The 25,198-nt window shown below is 43.2% G+C and overlaps 1 protein-coding gene across 1 annotated transcript in view; it reads left to right on the top strand.

Annotated features, from left to right (window-relative positions):
• Nucleotides 1-25,198, top strand: part of LOC306702384 (glutamate receptor 3-like) — a gene marked incomplete at its 5' end in the record, with an annotated part of 75,099 nt that overhangs the window by 49,084 nt on the left and 817 nt on the right. Inside the window, 11 exons of the mRNA XM_079167993.1 lie at nt 843-896; nt 1,853-2,014; nt 2,832-2,999; nt 3,427-3,531; nt 5,489-5,593; nt 7,472-7,678; nt 9,877-10,250; nt 10,541-10,739; nt 18,510-18,757; nt 19,535-19,649; nt 24,057-24,304. Of these exons, the coding sequence (XP_079024119.1) occupies nt 843-896; nt 1,853-2,014; nt 2,832-2,999; nt 3,427-3,531; nt 5,489-5,593; nt 7,472-7,678; nt 9,877-10,250; nt 10,541-10,739; nt 18,510-18,757; nt 19,535-19,649; nt 24,057-24,302 (1,983 nt within the window). The 3' untranslated portion in view covers nt 24,303-24,304. The remainder of the gene's footprint in view (nt 1-842; nt 897-1,852; nt 2,015-2,831; nt 3,000-3,426; nt 3,532-5,488; nt 5,594-7,471; nt 7,679-9,876; nt 10,251-10,540; nt 10,740-18,509; nt 18,758-19,534; nt 19,650-24,056; nt 24,305-25,198) is intronic.

Below are 25,198 nucleotides of genomic sequence, written 5' to 3'. Positions count from 1 at the left end.
ACCTAACACGCACACACACAAACAGATGATAAACTGACAGTTTGTTTTCGTGACAGAGCCAGAACATGTGCAAACATGCTGATTTTGCTGTAAACTTGTGTCGCTGTGTTTGTAGAACGCAGATGAAAAAGGAGACAGGGTTGTCAGGTTTCTGCATGGCAGCCACTCAGCAGTCCATCTACAGCAGACTGCAAAAACTCATAAATAACAGACCTTATGAGGCCCGGTTGAAAACCCTGTCCGGCATGTAATGAGAAAAAAACAGACAGGACAATTTAGAGTCTCACTATTTGATTTATCTGTAGGCATGGAACAAAAGGAAGGAGCAAATCTAGAATAAAAGGCAGCATATGGTTAGTTCTACGGCGATGGAATGGCTTAGAACACCACTTACTATTTTCAGACAGGCTGCGTGGGTTGAAACATGCTGTTATGCTCCAAAGGTGTGATATTTTCAAAGCAGAGCGAGATCCACTTCTTACCGTCTCACTGTAAATTCCTTTGAAATGTTTTTTTTCTTCGATTTCTTACCTTATGTCCAACAGTTGCTGAGGCCTCCTATCTCTGCACCTTGAATGACTTCAAAGCAGAACATTTAAGGGTGTTCCACATTGTTTCTCTCTCATTATCAGCTCTTTACTTAATTATCACTTCCTCTCGCCGCACCCTCTCCCTCTTGTTATTCCGCAATCGACTCTGCTTTGTGTCAACTTCAGTGGCATCCAGCGCGCTCGCAGGGCGCTGCTGCATTTACGGAGACTGTTGTGGCCGCTTACACAAGCCGTGGCTCTTAGCTCTCATCTCATGGGTGGTTTACTGTATCAATGTTTTCTCTCCCATAGGTTGTGACCCTGGGGAAGAACAGCCGTGGTTACCACTACATTCTGGCCAATCTCGTGAGTAATAACCGAGCCGCTCCCCTGGGAGGGTGTGGAACCAGCTTTTTTTTGCTGCATGTGATGGGACTTAGTCGCAGCCATGAGCACAAATGTGCATGTGCAATAAGTGGATTATAAGCTTTTGTATGAAATCAGGGAAAGACACACTCTCTTTTTTCCTCCATACTGTATATACATAGGGTGTGTTCTGTTTGTTCCTCATGTCTAATCAATCACAATCTGGCAGTCTGACTACATTGCATATTGACCTAAATGAATATATTCATATTTAAGTATAGTTGAATGTCCTGAGCAATAAATAAACAGCATTTAACCTTTTTAATCATCGTTGGAGGGCAGCCATGTTTTCCTCCCACTCTCGGGAGGGAAATGTTCATTTAGCCTTGATATTAGCATGAGAGTTTTAAGGCCGGCCCTGCTCTCACTTGCTGATCCCCTGCTGCTACTTCCCCGACTTTAGAAGATGTGATTATGCAGCAGTTGAACACGTGTCCTTGTACACCATGACACAATGCTGCTCTTAAAAAAAAAACAATTTGACCATAAAAAGAAATAAGTCATGTCACAGCTCGAGGGCGAAGAAGGACATTTACAGGCTGCTTGAGCAGCAGAGGTTTTTGAAATGCATTGTAAAATGTTTTTTGATCTGAATAATAGTAGGCCACCTGGTTGAAGTAAACTATTTTGACTTCTACCTGAGCTGACACAAACTGTACCGGCAGGTATCTGTAAATAAATGCAGGTTTGCCTGCACCACAGCTTGCAAAGATGTCAGTGTAAAGGCAACACGTTGCTCTCTCTCTGCAACTACAGCAAGTCGATGATGAAACGCACATGGCACGCTGCCAGAATGTCTGCTAATATTTTGTGGTGCTTCTCCCCAGGTTCAACTTTAAAGAAAAACATGTGACACAGGTCATCTCCTCCACTGTTTCCCTTTTGTCTCATCTCAGGGATTTACTAATGTGAGCTTGGACAAAGTCTTCGCCGGTGGAGCCAACATTTCAGGTTTTCAGATAGTCAACCCTGAGAACCCGATTGTGCAGCAGTTTATGCAGCGCTGGGAGCGGCTGGATGAAAGAGAATTCCCAGAAGCCCGAAACACTCCTCTGAAGGTACTTTGCTTGCAAGGCCTTTCATTGCGCATGCAGAACGCAACGATCATCCCTTCTGAAGTGCTCTCTATCAGTTCTCCTCCTCCTCTCATCCTCTGTTTGCCTTTGTCATTCTGTCTCCCTCCCACCCCTGGCCTCCTCCTCTCTGCTTTGCATCCCTCCCAGCAATCAATATATTGATAGGCGGTGCAAGGCAAGGTTATATCGCAGCCTCAATTTACATCTAATTAAACAATGATCAAGAAAGAAATGGATTTTGAATGGCATTTAATTAGATTTTGTCATGGTGCAGTGGTCAACAAACAAGTGGCTCAAACCGTCAGTGGTGAAAAGGTCAGGTGAAGTTGGAGGGGAAGTGCGTGGGAGATAAAATCACGTATTAATGCTCCGTTTACTTCCCGACTCTGCACTAAAAGTTTTGAAAGAGGTCCTGACCGTCTGACAAGTCTTGGCTTTTCTAATTACATCTGTCTAATCAAGCTATTTGTATCATGAGCAAGGCATCGGAGATTGCACCCACCCACCTGGGTGGGGGGGGGTCACTGACATGCATCGGCCGAAATCGGCCGAAAGATTCATTTTACTGCAAGCAGAAACTTATGCAAACAGAGTCATTTGAAAATATCAAATACAAGTTATAACCAAAGTGGTTTTAAACTGTTTTGTTTTACTCTTAGAAAACATATTCTGACCGTCTTTACACAGTATAAAGTGTATATATATATATATAAAACCTGTAAAAGCTTTACTACAAAAATGTAGTCACCATGTGTTCCTGTCTCACAGTATGCGCTGCGTTCTCTTTGATTTTGTACAGTACACTTCAGCTCTGACCCACGATGCCGTCCTGGTGATAGCAGAGGCCTTCAGGTACCTGCGGCGCCAACGCGTGGACGTCTCTCGCCGGGGCAGCGCTGGAGACTGCCTGGCCAATCCCGCTGTACCTTGGAGCCAAGGCATCGACATCGAGAGGGCTCTCAAAACGGTAGGGGCTTAGAAAAGAAACAGAGACAGTGGGGGGGGAGGGAGAGAGAGAGAGAGCGAGAGAGAGAGAGAGTGGCAAGCTGATAACTAAAGAGGAGGCTAGAAGAAGTGAAGCAGAGATGGGGAGTGAGACTGTGATAAAGATGGAAAGTGACAGAGAGAAGGGAAGAGAGCGCAGAGCTGTTCTCCTCCCTCTGCCCCCAGATATCTCTGCACAGAGCTCAGTCAAATCCAGGCGCTCATTACCATAAAACTACATCTTTTATTAAAGCGTATCCAGTTCATCATTTGATTAACAGACTGCTCGCACTCTAGTAGCTCCATGGACACGAGCACCTTAATGCCAGCTAGATATGCAAAGTGATGGCTATTACACATTCCCCTGTGTCTGTCTGTCCGTCTGTCTGTCTGTCTGTCCCTCGTGGCAGGTCCAAGTGCATGGTATGACTGGGAGAATCCAGTTTGACAACTACGGCCGCAGGACCAACTACACCATCGACGTTTATGAGATGAAAACAGGTGGGCCGCGGAAGGTGAGTCGGAGCGGTGACCTCCGTCAGCAAGTCAGATCCAGACCTGATCTAAAAGCCTTTAGCGAGCACACAGCTAACAGCTGGCCCACATCAAGGTTTCCTCATTACTTGTCAAAAGTGAGGAATTTGGCCAATTCTAAATGGTTTATTGATCACCTGTGCTGAAGAACTAAAGTCAGTGAATGTCGGCAAAATGTGTCAAAAAGTTGCCCCAAACTATTTTGAGAGAACTGATTAAGCAAGATTGTGTGAAAGAAGACACAAACGAGCCTCCACCTCCGTTCATTAAAGTGCTGAGGGCTTTCCCAGTCATGTGGGACCAGCAGGCCTGACAGGACAGTGCAGAGTTATGCTAATTGTCTTTCTCTACTCTGTTATGTAGCAGCACTGATGAGCTATCCCAAGCATCACACGCCACACAAATCACACACAGCCTGCGATCTGATCACTCAAACTGCCCTCGCAAAAGAATGATAGAAGACTATTTCGGTGCTGTGTGATAGCGCAGATATATGATTTTTGGTCTCTCTCATGACAATAATTACCATTCAGATAACCGATTACTATAAAAGGGAACCAATAATTCCTCTGGCTCCCCTTCAGTATGCTAATTCCCAGCGGTTCGTTCACATCATAACCGGTACCATATGATGACCTCTGGTTTTATTTCATAACCTCACCGAGTTCCAAGCGACGGCTGTGAGTTTCTCGTTAGCTGGATAAGTGTGGGCTCAGTCTGATAATGCCGCCTGCTTCCGAGGCCTCCCAAAGCCCACACTTTCAGTTAGCATCACACAGCCCTTACAGCCGTCTCTCCGCACAGCCAAACGGAGAGGGTGGAAGGAGTGTGGGAGAAAGGAGGTCATGGGGGAGAGAGTGAGGGAAGATGAGGCAAGTGGGGCAGCAGTTTGTCAGGACCTGCAGCCCCAGTCACCCCCACTGACAGTTAGAGGATGAAGCTTCTTAACTGTGACTGTCGTGAGTGATGTATGAGCTGATATCTGTCCAAGCTGCTCAGGGTGGGATCAGGACTCTGCCTCTGGAACAGCACTCCATGACACAGCTCCACCACAGACTCCCCACCACAGTCCCCCCCCCCCCACCAGCGAGGGAATAAACATTTACAGCTTTCTCCAGTCTTGCAAGTGCACTAACTACATCCATAACTGTAACCACAGTTATGGAGCTGATGTTTTGAGAGGTTTGCTGCTTTCTAGCGCCTCCACTTGGCGTTTAAAAACTCTGCACTGTTGTACACCTGTCTGGCCTGAACATTTAAAGATCTAAGGCACAGAAAAGAAAAAAAAGAAAAAGAAAATGCGGACCAGATGTGACGAGGAAAATCCCAGCCAGCAACAGTTAGAATATTGGCAGCAACATATGCAACACGTTTCATCGTGAGCCAGAGCAGCCATTATTTCAGATGGGCAAACAAACAGTTGACATTGGTTTGACTTAAGCATCTGTACAGCAGAGTAGAGAGAAAACTGCAACGGCAGACTGTGCAGAAGAAACTGTGGAGCCACTGGAATATTATGCTAAATTATTAAACGTGTATGCAGTTCACAGGCCTGAATATCAATTATTTACCGTAAAACCTGGGAAGCTGAAGGTTGGGTGGGGATTGAAGTTATGCTCATGCAGCTCAGTTCCTGCACATTTGGCTATTCGAACGGATGTAGATCATAAATACCAATAGTATATGATCATAATATCTTTGATCACGACACTAACTGCATGTTGAATGTAGAAATCTCAATTTTTTTTTTAGCATTCTGTTCATTCTCTGCTTTTTTGGTCAAACGTTATGGCATCAGGCCTCTGTGAAACGCAGTGTTGTTTTAATGAGCCCGGCACCGTGACAGTTCCCAGCAATACTTAGACGTGTCCCTGCTACATATATTACATGTCCTCAGTGTGCTGGAATGCATCACTAACCACGGCTTTCTCTTTGCAGATTGGGTACTGGAACGAGTACGCGCGATTTGTAAATATTATGGACCCGCAGGTCTCCAACGACTCCTCAGTGGAAAACCGAACGATTGTGGTCACTACTATTATGGTACACTTTCCATGCAGTTTTAAATGTTTCACGTATTCTGCCACTCAAGGTCATGGTGTTGATTCCAATGAGTGATACATTCTGTCCTGGGCGGGTAGAACCACATCTTTTTTGTGTTGCTTTCCATCCACTCACTACATGTTGAAACAGTCGGTCCGACACGGTGGAGTGTTTCAACTGTATCCGTGTGGGTGTCAAAGCATTTTGATTTTCCATACTTCAGTGGCCTGTCGTAGCAGTGACATCACAATAATGGTATAAATGATAATGGTTGATTCCATCAATTACAAAACGCATACAAACGCATACGTAAGTAGACCTGTCTGTCCTCATCAAGTAAATGTTCAATGACACTTGGGATAGACCGGCCGAAGAATGACTAGAGGATGAAACTGCAATGGTTTCTCGAGCTGGGCAAAGCAAAATAAACAGTATTGGAGGAGGGATAAGCAGGTGTGGGATTTTTTTTCCCTTGTTATCGCCTCTCCAATCTATTTTGTATTGCTCCTACATGTGTTCTGTGTTGAAGTATAACTTCCAGGCAATGATTTCGGAGGGATCGTTTTTCTGGGAATTTTCCCAGTGCAAAGAGTGATAAACAAACAACATAACTTAGATGTATTTATGTTCAACTAAATGTCTCAGGCTCATTGGGTAGCTGGATAGCCATTGAAAATGTAGTTATGTTATAATTACGCTGACGTCATACCTCATTCACTGCAAACAAACACTCTGAAGTGATAAAGAAAGAGTGTTTGGGAAGCGACGATGATCTCTTTTATTTATGCACACTTAGATCATCTGTATTCCAAGGCGTAAGCCTTCGTCGCTCCGTAGCAAGAAGAAACATTTAAGATCCGTAGAAGACAAATACAGTCAGGAGTTAACATGTGTTAACTCGAGGGGAACACTCAATAGATCCGAGGTGAGGGGATACGTTCAGCACAGAACAAACAAACCATTGCTCTCCTACTTGCACTCTAATTGTGTGTGGCTGTAATGACAATGCCTGCTCTCCTGAGCAGTCCTATTGTTTGGTAATGATGATGTGCTCAGTCAGAGAAAAGACGAGCTGCACCAGCGTTTTGGAAAGGAGAGGCAAACTAGCACGATCCTGCTCTCCTGATGTAATTATTTTATTTATGGAGTATTTTTTTTTTGTTGCATTTTTCTGGAAAGCAAATAACGGCTCTTTTTTTTTTTCTTCTTTTTTTGGAATGAAACGGCCTTTAACTGCGCATTGGTGCAATGTGCTTGAATATGTTGAGATACTATGGGCACACTTGGATCCCTCTCCTGTCACTGGCATTTACTTATGAAACCCATCCCCATTCCCATCCCCACCCACCTCTGAGCTGACCCACACCTTGCCTACCAATGACGCCCAGCCCTAATAAAACTCATTCTGGCCTTATGTCTCCTACAATAAATGAAAGAAAAAATGTAAAAAACTTCCTTCCCCGAACCCTCTTTTAATATGCCACAGAGTTGCACCCTTGGGCTCAAAATGGGTTGGGTGCATTGGGCTTGGTGTCTGCTGGCTGCCACGGCCTGATGAAAGCAATGTGACCACATGATCATGCTGCTGTTATCAGAGTATAGTTGTGCATTCGCGGGGCATCATCTGTATATGCATGACTGCATGGATGTGGTTATAGCAGCTTATGATATTTTGAATCTCTGTGTGTGAGTGTGTGTGCGCGTGCGGGCGTGCCTGTTTGCGTGTGTGTGTGTGTGTGTGTGTGTGTGTGTGTGTGTGTGTGTGTGTGTGTGTGTGTGCGCACGAGCACATATGAGTGCATGTATGCATATTTCTGTTGAACTGAATGTGTGCCAGGGCATGGGAGTGAATAAACCAGCGTGTGTTTGAATCAACAGGAAGCTCCTTATGTGATGTACAAGAAAAATTATATGCATCTGGATGGGAATGACAGATATGAAGGCTACTGCGTCGATTTAGCATCTGAGATTGCCAAACATGTTGGAATTAAGTACAAACTGTCTATAGTAATGGATGGGAAGTACGGAGCCCGAGACCCCGAGACCAAGACGTGGAACGGGATGGTGGGCGAACTGGTCTATGGGGTGAGTACTGGGAGCCTTAATTTCGCTGATTACATGACAGTTTGCAAGGAACTTCAACATGAGAGGAGATCTCATTTTTCTGTCTTAAGGTTATCACCAACCCGTTGTGAACTCATCAGCTCTTGCCCAGTTTAAAGTGTAAGGCTGTCTCAGGACGCTCTGCTGTGAGTGAATTTGTCACACGCAGCCTCAAGCATTGGGGGAGTTGGTGATCATCTTGAGACGGAGAAAATGAAATCATTTCTCAGGGCTGTTCACTGCAATTAATCCTTCTTGCTTAGCCTAGAAAGCTCTCTCTCCCTTACAGTCGCAAACAGAGGTAGGTACATGAAAACAATGAGTCCATGTGGCAAACACACTGTAATCACTTTGATGAATGAAAGATTGTATGCCTTTGAAGTGATTGTGTAATTATGTTCAATGTTTGATGTGTGTGATGAATACGCCACATTGTAAATTCGCAGCTGAGAAAATGTGCTTCAGAATCAACAGCTAAATGGTGGTTTGCGGTTTGAAACAACAAGATCCATATGTGCTGCGCTTCATAAAGGTTGAGCCTCTCACATTAAGGAAGGGTCACGCCGTGTTGTACATCTGACGGAGCGCTCGGGCTCTCGCAACACCTCAGGCATTCCAAAATGACGCCCCTCCTTTTTCTCGCCTTCCTCCGAGGCCACAGTAGTTGAACAGGGGCCAAATGCAAAATGCATGAGGGCGAGGCTTCCTCATCTGTTCAATTTCCCAACTATCAGCCTGAGAGATTGCTTGGTTTGATGCGCTATCGCCACCAAATTATCTTTCAAATGGGAAAAGTCCAGTCCCTGCAGATGGAGGGTGAAAAAAAATATCCCACTCACGTCGCTGTCAAGTATTTCCAGGCCTGTAATTTTAAAGCAGGTGGGCCGGGACTAATAGTTTTGTACATTTTGACCTTTTGACCAGTAAATTAATTTGATTTTAGTTGTCTTTTAAAGGTTAGGCCCGAGGCAGCTCTTTATTGCTTTGTTTCGCTCAACATTGATTGAGTGCTGCTTACGCCTGCACGAGGATTAAATGGTTATAGCCCCTTCACAATGCTGTGTTGACAGGGTAAAGAAAACAGCCATGTTTATTGGGTCTATTTGTGCTGCTCCTAGTTTGACCTTGTAAGAAACACATTCCCGCCTCGCGCTGCTTCAATCCAATGTTTTCTCAATTTCGACACAGAAAGACATTACAGAACAATGCAAAGATTTGTCCTGCTTTGAAGAGGAGCAGTTATTTAATTAATCACATGCACGCTAGCTGCAGTAACACTCTTTAATGTGATTAATTATTTTCCTCTTTTTATCCGGCTTTTAAAGAGAAGCCCATAGTGATTTCTAGAAAGGCAGCCCCACCTCCGTGGATGTGTTTTGATAACGTAATGTGATTGAAGCAGCAGAGCAAAGGAGGGAGATAAAGAGACACAGCTTGGAAAAATAAAACATAAATAAAGCTGATGCCAGAAAAGCCGTGTTTGGGAAATCCAGCCTACTGAATGGCATGTGATGAAGTTTACACAGCCAGGGCTTGCTGATTTATTTTCCCTCCTTTTTTGTGTAGACAGCAACCTCTTTACTGAATATTCTGCTGTTTAGATGGCACCCATTACACTTGTTCTGAAGACAGCCCGACTGGGTTAATATGCTGTTTTAATTTAAGCAATACCATTAATGAAACAGCAAGTCGAAAAGTAAGACGTAGTGTAAAATTTGCCTGTTTTATTGCCCAAAGTTTCACCCTCAGTATCTCCTTGGGTGCTGATTAAGGAAACATTTGGTCAAACACGACTCAAACACCCATCTGCCTCGGCAGATTCTTTCCAAGCTGTTTCTCTGAAAGTCGAGCAGGGCCCTCGTGAACTTTTTCTTCTTCTAATTTCCCAATGTGGCAAATATTCAGGCAAATATCTGATACACATTACAGTTTGAGTGTCAAATGTATTAGCTAACATCCCAGGTCATAACCCTGTGCAAATGCTACTCTGCTTTTTTTCCAGCCTGCCATCAATTTTCACAGCCGGTGGCTTATTTCTTATAATTGTGTGTAAAATGTGCTAACAACATTGTTTTATTCTTCTCCTCCAGCTCCAGGCATTCATAACATATACATTTAAAATGGCACGTTTCTTTATGCAGGTCTTGACTAATGCTTGCTATGCATGTCCCTGTTTCCAGAGAGCAGATATAGCTGTTGCCCCTCTCACCATTACTCTGGTTCGAGAGGAGATGATAGACTTTTCCAAGCCCTTTATGAGCTTGGGCATCTCCATTATGATAAAGAAGCCCCAAAAGTCCAAGCCTGGCGTATTCTCCTTCCTGGACCCGCTGGCCTATGAGATCTGGATGTGTATAGTGTTTGCCTATATTGGGGTGAGCGTGGTCCTGTTCCTGGTCAGTCGGTTCAGTCCTTATGAGTGGAACCTCGATGAACAGGACGAGACCAAAGACCCCCAGACGCCCCCCGACCCTCCCAATGACTTTGGCATCTTCAATTCCCTCTGGTTCTCACTGGGAGCCTTCATGCAGCAGGGCTGTGACATCTCCCCCAGGTGGGTCAACTCCACAGTAAACACAAAGAGTGCACAACAGAGGGCAGTAGAAACAAAAACTACCAGAATTGATTGTTTCACAGCCAATTTTGAGTAGAGCACATTTTAAACAGCGCATGCTATTCTCCTTGGAAATGTGCTGTTTTGGAGTGCTGACACAGCACCGGGTTGATTTGCAAGGAATTTCTGATTACCGGTGCAATTAGGTACATTAAACTTGTTAGCGTCTTAGCACGGTTGATGGGCACCACATGTCCCCGTGTAATTACATTCTGTTCCCCCTCTCACAGGTCTCTGTCGGGCCGTATTGTCGGTGGTGTGTGGTGGTTCTTCACCCTCATCATCATCTCCTCCTACACAGCCAACCTGGCTGCCTTCTTGACAGTGGAGAGGATGGTCTCTCCTATAGAAAGTGCCGAAGACTTAGCCAAGCAGACAGAGATAGCATATGGCACTCTGGACTCAGGCTCCACAAAGGAGTTTTTTGGGGTGAGTAAGTACGAGAAAACTGTTTCGCACACACAGCACCTTATTAATCGGCCAGTGGCTCGTTTGCTTTCGGGTCAAATGTCCAAAATATACGAAGACATAAATATTTTGCACTCAGGCATGGCGCATCATAAATGTGACTTTATCTAATGTCCTTTATAAATTCCTCCTCGCAGCTTTTACCATTTTGTACCTTTAGTGCAGTACTTTTGACCCGCACAAGATTGCTCCAAATGAGGCATGTTGACAGAGAAGAAGTTCTTGAACTCTCATGACATGAACGTGAAATTTATGCGGCAGATCTGCAGTGTGCAACCTTGAGGCACTGGGGCTGTCAGCAGAAAGTGTGATAACAACGTTGAAGACTCAGAGGTGATAAAAACAGGAGGCTAATCAAAGCATCCACATCAGGCTCAAACTCAGAAGGGTCAGCTCATGAAATATAATTAGCTAGCTGGCCATGGCTGGCAAATTGGACCTGATGAAGAAGAGCCCTGTAGGTCAGACAGAGCAGTCTGAAAGACGGTTCAGATGGAATAAGCAATATGTCCGTCGGCATGAGGGACTGGCCTGGCAATTAAGTCATAAATTAAGTAAAAATCTGAAGCAAAAGTACATTAGGCTCTGAAAGGCAACCACATGCTCACTGTGCAGGAGTTAAACGGCGCTGCATATCTTCTGCTGTGAAAATCCATAGATGTCTGAACTTGTGGCGTGGGGCCGCAAACAGCAGTCCGGTCCGTTGCATTTGCAGAGTACTAAGTCGAAGTAGAATTAATGGAACAGCACTCTGCCTATGATGACGAAAAGGCAATATGACAGTCTTTTATCCTAGGCTCCCTCATTACTCATCAGCAGGAAAGAAACGATTCATATGTTTCACAGCTGCAGACTGTTGGCAGAAAGAGCTATTCATTTGTATTACCCCTGGGTTGAATTGCTCAGAACAACGAAACGCAAAATCAAATTCATGTTGGGGTTGTTGCTGTTTTTTCGGACAAAGAAGGACAAGATGGTGTCTGCAGTGTTTTGTTTTTAACTGAGGTTTGTTTCTTAGGAGCTGGTTTTTCAGAGGCTGTAGAGTGTGAAGATAATGCTGTATGTTCTGGAACACATGGCACATGACATGCATGACAGCAGCACTCTGTTCTCCGTACAACACCTCACAAAGCCTGTCATTTAATTCTCCCTACATCAGAGGTGTTGCACAGGTGTATGTACAGTGTATCTGTAATGCCATGATGGATGGCAATTACAGATTAGGTTTCCAGCCTGACAGTGGAGCCACCCCGGGTCTGCCGGTAGAACAATCCGAGAGGTGGTCGAGGAGTCGCGGTTTTCCTGTATTCTGTATTATAATGAGTGTCCTAGTTACATCCACAAGTTTTCAAATAGGAAATGACATGTGTGAACTGCTACTCAGAGGGACTTTTAATTAAAGCTGTAGAGGGCTGACAAGGAGAAAAACACACTGATTAATAGGAGTTAAAGTTCTATTTCAGATCTGGCTCTCAGGAAATACATTCAGGCTTAATTAGACCCATACGGCATCAGCCAGCTGGAAATTTTCAAAATCAAGTCCAATATTTCAAACACGACATATGTCATCATCTCTGAACCCCCCAACCCCCGGGCTTCAATTTTTGATGATTTCACCTGGTTTATGTTATAAAACTGCCTGACAGGTAGAACAAACACAGTCATGTTTGAACATGTGTTTTTCTGCTTTCCTTGTAAGCGTAAAGCAAAAAAACAAGATGCAGTAACTTGACTATGGCCTGTAGAGCTCTAAAACCTTCTGACTCTTATTATGATGGTTTGTGTTTCTAAATCAGTCAAACTATCTCATTGTCGTCTGTGGTTTCGAGATCCTCTGTTCTTCTAGCTCCTGAAACATTGACAGCTTGGACATACGGCTCATTGCCCCACAGTGACAATATTCACACCACCGTGTGTGTCTTCATTTGGTGGTGGGAACGAGGGGGAGCTGCAGAGGAATTTTCAAAGAGAGAGGTGTTAGAGTAGAGCCCAGAGAAAGCCCCTGATTCGGCTGCTCACAACCAACTAGGACAGATGGTCTGGGAATCCATTGACGTGCCCAGTGGAAGCCTGAATGGCTCTAGGCGCTTGGCAGAGCGGCTCTACCCGCACTTGGCTCCTCTTCCCCAGACTGCCCTGCTTGTTTGGGCACCCTCTTCTCCTCTGTCTCCAGCCTGTCTGTTGCTTTACCTTGAGACAATGCCGGATAGCTTCAAGCTTTGTGCTGCTCTTCCTCGACGCAGCAGCTGTCGTGCGCCGCTGCACCACTTTGATTCGTATCATCATTTTAATTCCTGTCATGGATCCTTTCATGCAGTCAGATGAATATTTGTGTTTTGGATGATGATGAGAAAATGATGAGCTGTTCCAACGAGGCCATGTCTATCCCCTTGATGAGGGTTTTATCCCATCAAAAGGTTTGACTCGGTTACATTTTGAAGTGTTTGAAGGAGAAGCTGGATCGTAATGGTGGCTGGGATGATAAAATGGGCTGATGTGGCTGTTTAATTACGTGTAAAGACCAGGGTGAGACCATCAAAGGCAACCACGCTGCTGTCCCATCATGCACCTCATTTAACAGCGTAACAATGAAAGAATGATAATTGCACTGAGAAATGAGACGGCAGCATTGTTTTCTGTTCCCCTGAAAAGATTATACATCACCCAAAGCCTCGACAGCAAACACCATGCATCCTACTGATCTGCAGGTGTCGTGGAGATGGGAACAACAGCTTGAGTGCAGTCACCAATACATTTTACTAAGCATGAAAATCAATTTCACGTCTCAGCTACTGTGGCGTCGACGCTATAGCTTCTGTATGGTGCAGGGTTTTTTTATGCAGAGCAGACCTGCATTAGTCCAGGGTTGCACGAAGAGGAGCCGCCAAGGAGATTTACTCAAGAAATCCTGAGGTTGCCCCGCAATCACATGCAGCACAATTCCCAGAGCTCTTGTCACTTTGTGTTTCAATACAGTGCAGAGTGAAGGGGAGGCTGCGATAAAGATTAGAGCCTGTTTGCATAAAAGAGAAAGCTGACAAAAGTGATGATAGACTAGTGCGAGATAGGCATAAACTCTGAGGAAATGCGCCGTCCTCAGCGGGCCCATTCGAACCTTAGATGAGCAGCAACAGCAGGAGCAAGAAGAGCTATAGGAGTCCAGCAACAAGCATCAAAGACGAGCAATTGGTATTCAGGGCGTAGCTTCACTTCAATGACAAAGTACATCCCCAGGGCCTCAACTTTCATTTCTGCATTCTTGAGATACAGGTAGTCCTGACATGCAGGATATTGGGGGGAAAGTGGTGATGTCCACAAACCGAAATGTAAAAGAAGTAAAGTAGAAGGAAATGTAGTGAGTGGCATTTAGATGCCACTCAAGCAGTGCACTGTATGTGGGAGCAGCCAGAATGAAAGCAGCCTGCAACGCCAAAGGAAGACTAAAAAGCAGGCTGCAGTTCGAAGGGTAGTGGACAGAGGTCTGGAATTGCTGCATAACTGAGAATCAATACAGATTAAGTGGTTGTTTAGAATGGAAAGGGCAATTGCTTTGACTTTGGATTTTAATCACTCGTCTCAGACACTTTAATCACATTTTCGGGGATTTCTGGAACGACAAAATCTCTAATCTAGATTTACTAATGATCTTTCAAAAAATACAGGAAAGCAAATCTCGCTTGTCTTTCTATCTTCCTTTTGGCTTTCAGTGTGTAATGGAAGGCTTTACAAGCTTTAATGTTTCTGGCCAATAAGCATTTTCTTCTCAATTATGAATAATGCAATCCACTTCTTCTGAAATAAGGACTTTTAAATTCAAACACAGTATCAATTTCACGGCTTTAGCATATTTGACATAACAGATTTACAGCTCACAAATACAAACAGGTGGTAGTCTAATACAGCACAACGGGGCCATTATTGTGTGTGGACAACCTAGCAAGTAAATCTCACAGACGGTTAGCATATTAGTGCATAAATTCTGATGAGAAAAAATAATCCTAAATATTAACATATTTTATTTGGTGTCGTTTTCAACTGCTCCAGGCCGCTGTTTTCAGTAAAAGAAATTCTAACAACTGATAATACCTGTCCAGCAGACAGACAAAATCACCTGCTGGCTGGTGAACATTGTGGAGCATTTAGCACCTAAAGAGTCAGATATTTCCCTCAGGAGTTGGTGGTGACTTAAACAGATCTTAAAGGGTGACTATTGGACTTAAATTCATCAGGTGGCAAAGAACCTAACTCTAATCCAAATGTTACTCCACATCTGCAAGTTCAAAATATAAGTGTAAAAGTTGATAAGTTTTGTTTTTACAGCTTGTTTCTGCTGCCCCCAAGTGGCCAACAAATCAGTTATTTCAGGTATCCTTCGACCTGTGAAACTATTTTGGGCCACCAGTGAAAAATGCTAGAAATAGCTGGCCGATGCTTGTACCTCATTGCCAACCCCTGCTCTAAGGAAACCTTAATTTGTATGCGCAAGCGTTAGAGTGCCAGTTTTCCTCTGGCTTCCCTCTAACCTTGTCTTCCTGAAGGCAAGTCCTGTTCTCTTTATTCCACAAATCTTAGGTCACCAGGCTGGAATAAAAGCCGTGACTTTGTCTTTGACTATTTTGAGACAGCAGGAAACTCACTGCGTCAGACAGATTTGCAGGAGGAACACCTACGCACATGATGTAACTGTGTCGCCTAGGTAGGAGGGCTGGCTGAGATCCACTATTTAGGTACTTCATTATGAACAGAGCAACATTATGATTGCTTTAGTATAATTTGAAGACATTTTAACGTTCGCTTCACGACATTCAGATCATTAATATAGCAGCAAGCCTCTATGTGCTATGTAAAGATACACTAGAGTAAAGTCTACAACTGCTACGCTCTGCACTGCTCTCATACGGCGGCAACAGCTGACAACCAATTTGTCGCGGAACCGTAGCACCCAGCCTCTGGTTCCACCCCAGGTTAACACTTTTACCTCTGTCAGCACTGTGCGTTGCCGATGTTTGCGCTGTTAGCGCTGAGCCGCCGCCATGTTGAGAGCCGTTTAGAGGCAATAGATATGCTTTCAATTTCAAACTTAGCACCTTTAAAGGAGGGATGGATAATGCTGTTTGTAAGTCACCCAACATAGACTCGTGTTCCTTTTTGCTGTCTACAATAGCTATTCAAATAAAATTTAAAATGTAACCACTCCCTTTCAATTGTGTGGAAGCTCCTTTAGGATACAGCAGCATGCTCTAACGGTGCAATTATATGGGGTGAAGGAGAGCCACATGTACAAAGCTGTATTTATGGCCGACTATAATTGCTCAACAAATTGTCTGTTCATTGATGATGGACTTTTGCAGTCATTATTCCCTAATTGAATTTCAAATGACCACCGTCGACCAGAGTGTGAATGATTACATTTAAAAAGAGATGAGAGTAGATTTTCAATGCATTATATTCATGTGTGTGCGTGTGTGTTGTGTGTGTTTCTGTGAGTATGCATGTTTGTGCCCCAGCAGTCAATAATCAAATATCCCTCTTTCTCACGGTATCTTGTTTTGTCTCTCCATCGTTATCAGAATCTGCTTTAAGCATCTCAGCGGTGACTTTAGTTGCAGTGGAATCAGCCTATTTAGGTTTTGGTCGCACTTCGTCCCTGCTCTGATATTGATGAATTGACTTCATAAAGCACTGAGGCAGCACACTCTGTCGTCAGTAATCAATGCCTACATCCATTCTTTTCTCTTCATTTGAGGAGGCGTCTGCGGTTTTTCCACTGCAGCGCAGATGAGCCTGGGAAATTGCCCTCTAAACTAGTGTCCTTTCCATGATGTCTGACACATGCAAATTGAACACATTGACAAAGATTGTCAACAAAAACATCACATCTAACTCCGGCTGCCCCCCCCCCCAATCCGTTGCATTAAAACAAAATGGCAATCACCCCAAATTCAAGGCTTTTTCATCTGAGCAGAGGACATTCACCATGCAGACTTTTTAATTCGGGGTATTTTTCTGTCTCATCTCATCCTCACCCTTTGGCCTGATGCTCTATGACAGATGCCTACAAACAAATTGTATACGATTACATAAAGCCAGTAAAGCACTTTAGTTAGGTCAAGGTTAATGCTTTTGTTTATTAATAGAAATGCATTAGAGATGGATATGCTCTTGTTTAAGGTGGTTTTACCAATTGAGGACAGTAATGAGTCTACAGATCAAGAGTGTCAATATCCATGTGCAGTTATCTAACTCTTCAACTTTCAATAATAGAGCTTTACAATACATGATTTGTACTGTTTTTTCTAGCAAATGTATGGCATGTTTAGCCACACTAGCTAGCTAAAAATGCCAGTGGCGTTATTAAAAAACTCCCCCGTCAGGTACATTTTTAGATTTTGTCCAGTACTTTGGTTTGTGAAGAAACATCTCCACAACAAATGCCATTCTAAGACGATGAAAATGATACAATACACTTGCTACGTATCGGCGTGTTAAGCATTGCCTTTTTTGAGCATGTTAGCGCGCTGATGCTAGCATTTAGCTCTGAGCACCGCTGTGCCTCATAGAGCTGCTAGTGTGGCTGTGGACTGTTGATGTCAAATGAATTCATTGACTCATCATTTCACATTTTGGTATCACTTAACTGATGACTTTGATGGCCTTGTGAGAAAAATAAAACTAAAAATCACACAAGGGAAATATTTCCGGCTGGTACGTCAACAGCTTGTCCATATTCCACAAACAAACGTTTTGGTTGACAGTAGATCTTTTGATTGAGCCGGTTGTTGAAAACCGTCCAACCCCCTTCGTCTCTCTCGCTGGCCTTTACTAAAAGAAAGTCTATTTTTTATGTGGGATCCAGTCTGCAGTACACACAGTGCCACTCGGGAACTGGCTCAACGCTGCTTGGACCGGGATCTGTTCAAAGTGTGAAATGCCTATGCCAAAATAAATCCAGCGGCATTGAATAATTTAATTGATGCTTATTATAGATAGCGTTCAACTCCCACAGATTTTACAGGCTCGCTAAGCCTGACCCCAGGCGCTGGGAAAAGGCTCATCTGTGTCACTTTGTGATGAGTTGCCTTGTGTCTGCGCAGCCCGCTTTCTTGTTCACTTCTCTTAAATCTTATGTGCGTTGCCTCTGAGTCGCAGTTGAGATGTTACATTAAGGACAGATTTGTTGAAATGAATGACTGTAATAAGTTCTACAAGTTAAATTAAGACTATCAACCAAGGCTCAAATTCACCAAGAGATTGGTCCAAAACTTTTGCAAGTTTCCATTTAAATCATCATTATCCACACTTCACTGACACAAAAGTTTAATAATTGAAGTTACTTTTGCATAACCAAGTCCACAAATGCCAGTATTTCTACTATAACCCAATTTGCATGACATTATGTACTGAACAGGTGATGTGTGGTCCTCATTCACACTCGGTGAATCTGAGCCTCAAGCTGCAACAATATATTTGAAGAGTACATCTATGCTGATGAGGAGGAATGGATTTTGTAAATTTCTGTACTTCGTGATCTGGTAAAGTCCACCCGCTATATTTTCTGGAAGTATTTAAAGATATCACACTGCTCTTTTTCCAAGATGTCTATAAATACTTCATGATGCCAGTTTAAATGAAGTGATCATTAAGCACAAAAATCCTACAAAATTCATTAGATGCCTATGATTTCTGTTTGAGTTGTTCTAAACTACTTCTCCTTTTTCCTTCTCTGCACAGCGATCCAAAATAGCAGTGTATGAGAAGATGTGGTCATACATGAAATCCGCTGAGCCCTCAGTGTTTGTTAAGACCACACCCGATGGCGTAGCCCGGGTACGAAAGTCAAAGGGAAAGTTCGCCTTTCTCCTCGAGTCCACCATGAACGAGTACATCGAGCAGCGGAAGCCCTGCGACACCATGAAAGTGGGCGGAAACCTCGACTCGAAAGGATACGGTGTGGCGACGCCCAAAGGCTCAGCATTAAGGTGGGTGGAATAATATAACAATATCCTCCATGTTGTTATAGTATTCCACCTACCCTGATGTCCCCCTGTTGTCATTCTCTTCTCTTCCTCTTCTTGTTTTGTTTATGGACACAGAGGTAACGGTAGTATGCCTTTCAATGCACTTGGATACAAAGGTTTAATGATAATCAATGTTTACTTTTGATGTTTTATACATGTGATAAGAGCTGCTAATATCCAGTAGAAGAATCAAATCCAGATGATAAGGCTAAAGCTAACAATCATTTCATATTTATGTCTCTCTTACTGTTGCTTTTCTCTCTCTCCTTCAATCTCTCCCTCTGTCCCGTGTGCTGTCCTACCTGACTGTTGTGTTGTCACTTTTAATTTAACAGTTCAATGGTTTTTCAATTTAGCCTTTAAAAGCTGCGCTGTCACTTGTGACGAATGTTAATTGCATGATGTTTGTTGTTGTTACTTTTCTTCTCAATGACAAGTGTCCCCATCCCGCACACTTCAGTTCTAAACTACGTAACCCTTCATGCCACCTTTTCCAAGATTTAACACTGTCTTTACCTGATATGAGCCTTTTCTTATCTCTCCATATTCCTTCAATTCTTAAACAATTTGTCCTTTCCTAGACCATTCTGACTAACAGATTATGTGCATAAGCCCCTGCTTTGACAGTGGTAGTCTCGCTACCATTACCTATTATGATGCTTAGTACAATTATTACTTTGCATTAGATTTCTCACGGACCTGTGCATTTTCTTACAAGTTATGTTTTATCGTTTCAAGAAATGCTGTTAACCTGGCAGTTTTAAAACTGAATGAGCAAGGCCTCTTGGACAAATTGAAAAACAAATGGTGGTACGACAAGGGAGAGTGCGGCAGCGGGGGAGGTGACTCCAAGGTCAGCCTCGATGTCACCACAATCGGGTACCATAGTGCAGAGTAATCGGCAAGGCTGTTACGACAACCCAACCAAAACCAAACCAACTGTCCGCCCCAACCAACCTGCTGCTGCCCCACGGCAGATTACCAAATTCACTGCTAGTCTGACCAGACGCTTTAACAGCTTAGATCAACTAAGGAGACCTTTGCGTAGCTGACAGAAAAAAATGATATTTGTGGTTATTGAGACAGTAATGTTCATAGAAAGAGAATTAAAACAGGAGTTTTCTTGGAGATTAATCAGGAATTCTCAAAATAAAAGGGAGACTGTTAGGTGAATGTGGCTGCCCTGCAGTTGTGAAAGGTTGAGCTTTATTTATTCACCCTTACACATGTGTAGGGTAGATCACCTAGTTGCAGATATTAGGGCTTTGCCTAGGTAGCTTTGACAGTTTGAGTAAAACCAGTTGATGAAGTCACTTGTATGTGATTCAAGAAGAGGTCTTTAAGTTTGCCTATGATTCAATATTTGACATTGAAAAAGGCCAAAACCTCCAGCCTTCCCTCCTGAAGGTGAAGTTCGTTGAAATACATGGCTTCGTAGTACTTCACCGCACAGCTGCTTCACATCCATGACACTGGCCCAGAACCATGTGAGCTTTAAAACCTCAAAATGGCTGCTCAGCTGAGACCGACAGGGAAGCAAGGGGAACAGCTGCGTCTTGAGGGGAATAAGCATTTCAGGCAAACGTGAGAATTCTAATTAAACAAAAGACAAATGATTTCTGTTTAATGAGTCATCTGATAACCCACCTGTGGTTTGATTCTGCTCCATGCCGTTCCTACCCCAACTCATTAACAGCACAGCTGTGACCCTTTTGACCATCAGACCTCTCCCTCTTCTTCTATGGTTAAATGATGAATGATTTTTGTTTTTCTCCATTGTGGAAGCTAATGGTGCAAAGTGTGAAACCTCACTCTACCACGACCACAAAATGTTACTGAGATCGTGTGCCATGAAGAATTGTGCTATTTTCTCTAGATCGCATATAAGGCTGTGGCATTTTACTCTTTACACTGCAGGTCAATTTGGTAACAAATGAAGCTGTCAGCACAAATGTGATGATATGGATCAGGTAATTGGGGAGATTACCGACAAGCTGCAAAGGTCCCGTGGACTGCAGATTGTGTCATTACACCCTTAATGCCATTTGTCATGGATTGGCGAAACCCACAATGAACAGTTAAGCTGCAGCCAGTCATTTTTTAAATAGCATCACCACAAGAGGCTGCATAGATACAAATAATGTCTAACTAAAAGCCGGTGGTCGATTTCTGAGAAGGATTTATATTTTTTTCATGTCACCTTTTTCAATGTTTGCATTGCTAACATTGCTATGTTCTGTAGTCACTGAGCTCGAGAGGCCTCCCTGTGCTACTGATGCTCAGGAGCCATTTGAAAGCATCTGTCTCTTGTGCTGCCATCGATCTTTTATCATGCACAGGTATGTACTGTCTGTTTCCTGGCTTGTTGTGACTCCCCGGGACTCAGTGGAAAGGCCCGATTAGGTGGACTAAAGCTGCCTGGAGCGCTCCGCTCCAAACAGGGCATCGCTTGGCCCCGTCCCACTCACAGCTCCATGTTCCAACAGACATCGGGAGATGCACACAATCATGCACACAGCTGCATGCGCGCCCTCACACACACACACACACACACACACACACACACAGAGTTAGCACAGCTCTTTCTTGCCTTCAGGCACAACACAGTGCAGCCTAGATTGAGTTTCAGACACAGAGCATGTTACAGGGTAATTGCATTGTTAATCAATGTCTCTCCGAGCCAAGACAATGGTCTGGTCTTCACAGTCCGGTTCTGCAGATTGGCTATGAGGGATGTACAGTGGTGTAATCTTCTCTCAGTGCATTATACATTGCATGAGTCCCCTTGGGGGCCATTGCTCCCAGGGAGTAGTCAGGTCACTCATATATCGATGCCCTGTGTTTCTTAGCTTTTTACTTTAACACAGGGAGATTGACGCGAACCACAAATGATTCACTGTTCTATTATGACTACACTTGTTTGTTTTTTTTGCTAAATTAATTTAGTACTTTAAAACATTGTGGTAATTTATGGTTACATGCAGTAGTTTGACGTCTTACAGATATCAAACGGCACAAAAAAAAGCTGCGTCAGACATTAGATTATGCAGCTACAGGCAAATATGAGAGGAATTATTCCACTGATACTTTTGAGCTTAGTCCTGCAGCTCTGTGCCGTTTGGTTGGGACACACTCATCTGACACTAATCTGGCGTAATTGGGAGATAATGTTTTCTTAGCGATATGTCGGGATAGAACACGTAGGAATTAATCAAGCTTTCACTTTTGGGCGTAGTTGCTTGGATATGAAATTGGTTGTAATACCTGCAGAATGGATTGTTGTCGTGCTGGTGCTATTAGCCATCGCAGGATTACGCTGAGATTGTGGAAATGGAAGGGGTAGCGTCCATCATTTTTCTGTTTGTTACGACAAAGCTCCTGTTGGACTGAACTTGTTAAATGCTGTTCAGAAAGCCCCTGTGATCCGTTACCCGTTCCCCAACCAATGTACCCCTGTGCTGTTTGAAATTCAAAGACTTGCAGAATTGTACTTGAAGTACCTGCTCGTCGCCCTGTTAACAGCGTCTGCCGATTACTCAAAGCGATATGGGTAGGTCCTGGCTTTAGACTAGGGGTTATAAAGGTAATAGGTAGCTTTCTGTGATGTTGACATAGCCAGGAGCCCTGCTTTATCGCTTTGTAAAGTATGTAGTAGTTTAAAAGTTGAATAACATAAAATAACATAATATAATGTTATTTATGTTATTTCCCACGTGAAGAACTCCTGTAAACCTTGCAGTATTGAAACTCAGTGAACAAGGCATCTTAGACAAGCTGAAAAACAAATGGTGGTACGATAAGGGTGAATGTGGAACCAAGGACTCTGGAAGTAAGGTCAGTCGCTGCAGGTCTTTTGTACTGATTCCAAATTGCATTTTGACGTACTGTTCATATGCAAGACAAGACTTCTCTGACATCTATATTATACATTTTGCTTATTTGCTACACATAATTTTTTTCTTTTTTTTTTTAGTGCTTTTTCTGCCACAAACTGTAACACAGTTCATATGTGGCATCGACACAAGGCACTCCTTCCCCAAATTGATTTTTTTTTCTTTTATTGCAATAGAAATGATACATTTTTGATGTAATATCAAATGTAGAAACTCTCTTTTTGTGAAAACTGTAAGGATAACAATGTGGGGAAATTGCCAAAGTGCCTTTTAGATACACTATTTCAATTGAATCACAACAGTTGTTGATGAATGCTATTTTTGCTCATTTTCACTCTTGACATTCATGATACGTTGACCATTATGCTGCTGTTCCTATTTACCGAACTGTTAATGAAAATTTGATTTATTTGTGTTGTTGCTAGTTTGCATCGAGATGTGTCTATTAGATTCTTTGGCCTCATGTGGTGTGATGAACAAGCAAAGCCTCTTACTGTGATGAGTTACTCAAGTTCAACTTCTCAAAGCGGCGAGAGCCCCGCAGGGTGTTTCTCTAAATCTTGTGGCTGCTCGGAGTTGAGGTTAGAGGCTCTGTTTGCACATGACAAGAAGTTAGGGAATGTAATAAACTCACTATTTAACCCTCTGAGATACAGTCGAAGCCTCAGATCATAGGTTAGGTTTGCTCGATAGCGTTATGATATTCCCATGCTCATAGGGTTAAACTGCAAATAGTAAAACTCTAATGAACAAATTTTTTATGAATATGTTTGGTAGGTAAGCAGCAGCAAAATGGTTTGACCTTTAGTGTTTTTTTTTTTTAACTTTAATGGAACTATCATTCATCTATTATGAATTTGACTGTACTGTATGACAATGTTGCCATGAGAGTTATACGTACATGTCGCCAAGAGGATAAATTAAAAATTTTTAAAAAAGATAGGGATTTTCAGAGCTGTCGACCTATGCGATACTGACCAGCTTCCTTACATGGTCAAAAGCAGAAGCCATTTTACATACACGTAGTGTAGGGAAGGGAGAGCTCTACATTCACCAGCAGATAGAGCATTAAGAGTTGGCTTCTTTCTCCTGAGTGGAGAATGGTTTGACTATGGCAGTCTTTGTGACAACCATAGGGAAATCAGTTCAGTCAAAATTCTAGCCTTATCACCTCATTACATCTTCAAATTTGTGGTTGTTTGTAGCTGTTAGTGTCCATGATCTGCCATACAAGTAAGATAGAGTATGATGATGTAATAGAGCAGTTTAAGTCAAGGCTATGTGAGGACTCAGTTTGAAGGATGCAGGCTGTGTATTGTTCTGCTGCCCTTGCAAAACTCTAAACTACGTTATTCCCTTTCCCCCAGGACAAGACAAGTGCGCTCAGCCTAAGCAATGTGGCTGGGGTCTTCTATATTCTGGTTGGAGGGCTGGGGCTGGCCATGATGGTGGCTCTGATAGAGTTCTGTTATAAGTCACGGCAAGAAACCAAACGGCTGAAATTGGCCAAGAATGCCCAGAATTTTAAGCCGGCTCCCCCGACCAACACCCAGAACTTTGCCACATACAGAGAAGGCTACAACGTGTACGGAACCGAGAGCGTTAAGATCTAGAGGTACGTCGCCGCTGCTCACTGTCCGCTCTGTCCCCGGGCTCAGCGGCGGATGAATCATTTAGCTTCCTGTCGTACCAGTGAGAGTGAGGACATTCGTGCGTATGCGTTGCTGTGGGGCTGCTGCTCGTGAAATTGTTTATGGTTGTCATGTTGGGCACAACAGAACACACATGCCCACTCAAATACTAAACCACGAGATATTGTTTGTGCCTTGTAACATATAGCTGCATGGGTAGTCCCCTCAGGCTACATGAAGGTTACAACACACAACCGTAGCAAATGACCAGGTGGTGCAGTTTCATAGAACTGTTGGGTTACTCTGCATTGTGTGTATTTAACATGTTAATATGTGTTTTATTCTGTGACTGCAATTGTGTTTTTAAAGAGTCAGTTCTCCCAAATCACCCAACAAATTCTCACTTACCTCTAATGGTATCTAGCTGTACAGATATTTTGGGTTTTACTTGCACAAGTTTTGATATTTCCTCTATCTCAACACAATAGAAGTGAATGGAATTCAAGTTGTGGTGCTCACAGCACTAAACAAAAATGGTATCTGTCATTTTGTGCCGGGCTGGTGTACAGTCACTTATCAAAACTCGAAAATAACTGTCTATTGAATCTGAAAACATTTAGAAGGGCAGTGAGAGTGAATCCAAACAGTAAAGCTGTGAGACAGAAAACCAAAACAGTGAGCTAAAAGAGGCTAAAATGCTGCAGAGTGCTGAGGGGAACTAAAGAGTTTGGTGATATTTATCTGTGAGTTTGCCACTATGAGTGAACCCTGTCACATCACATATGGTTACATAAAGTAACCTATTTTTAATATAAACATGTTGATTAGTTAGTGCAGTTTTGAAAAGTTCAGCAGTTTCTTTTTTAGAAACAAACCTC

Source organism: Pholis gunnellus (assembly GCF_910591455.1).
Source record: "Pholis gunnellus genome assembly, chromosome: 10".
Lineage (NCBI taxonomy): Eukaryota > Metazoa > Chordata > Actinopteri > Perciformes > Pholidae > Pholis > Pholis gunnellus.
Note: the sequence above shows the minus strand (reverse complement) of the source record. Positions and strands in the feature narration are given on the sequence as shown.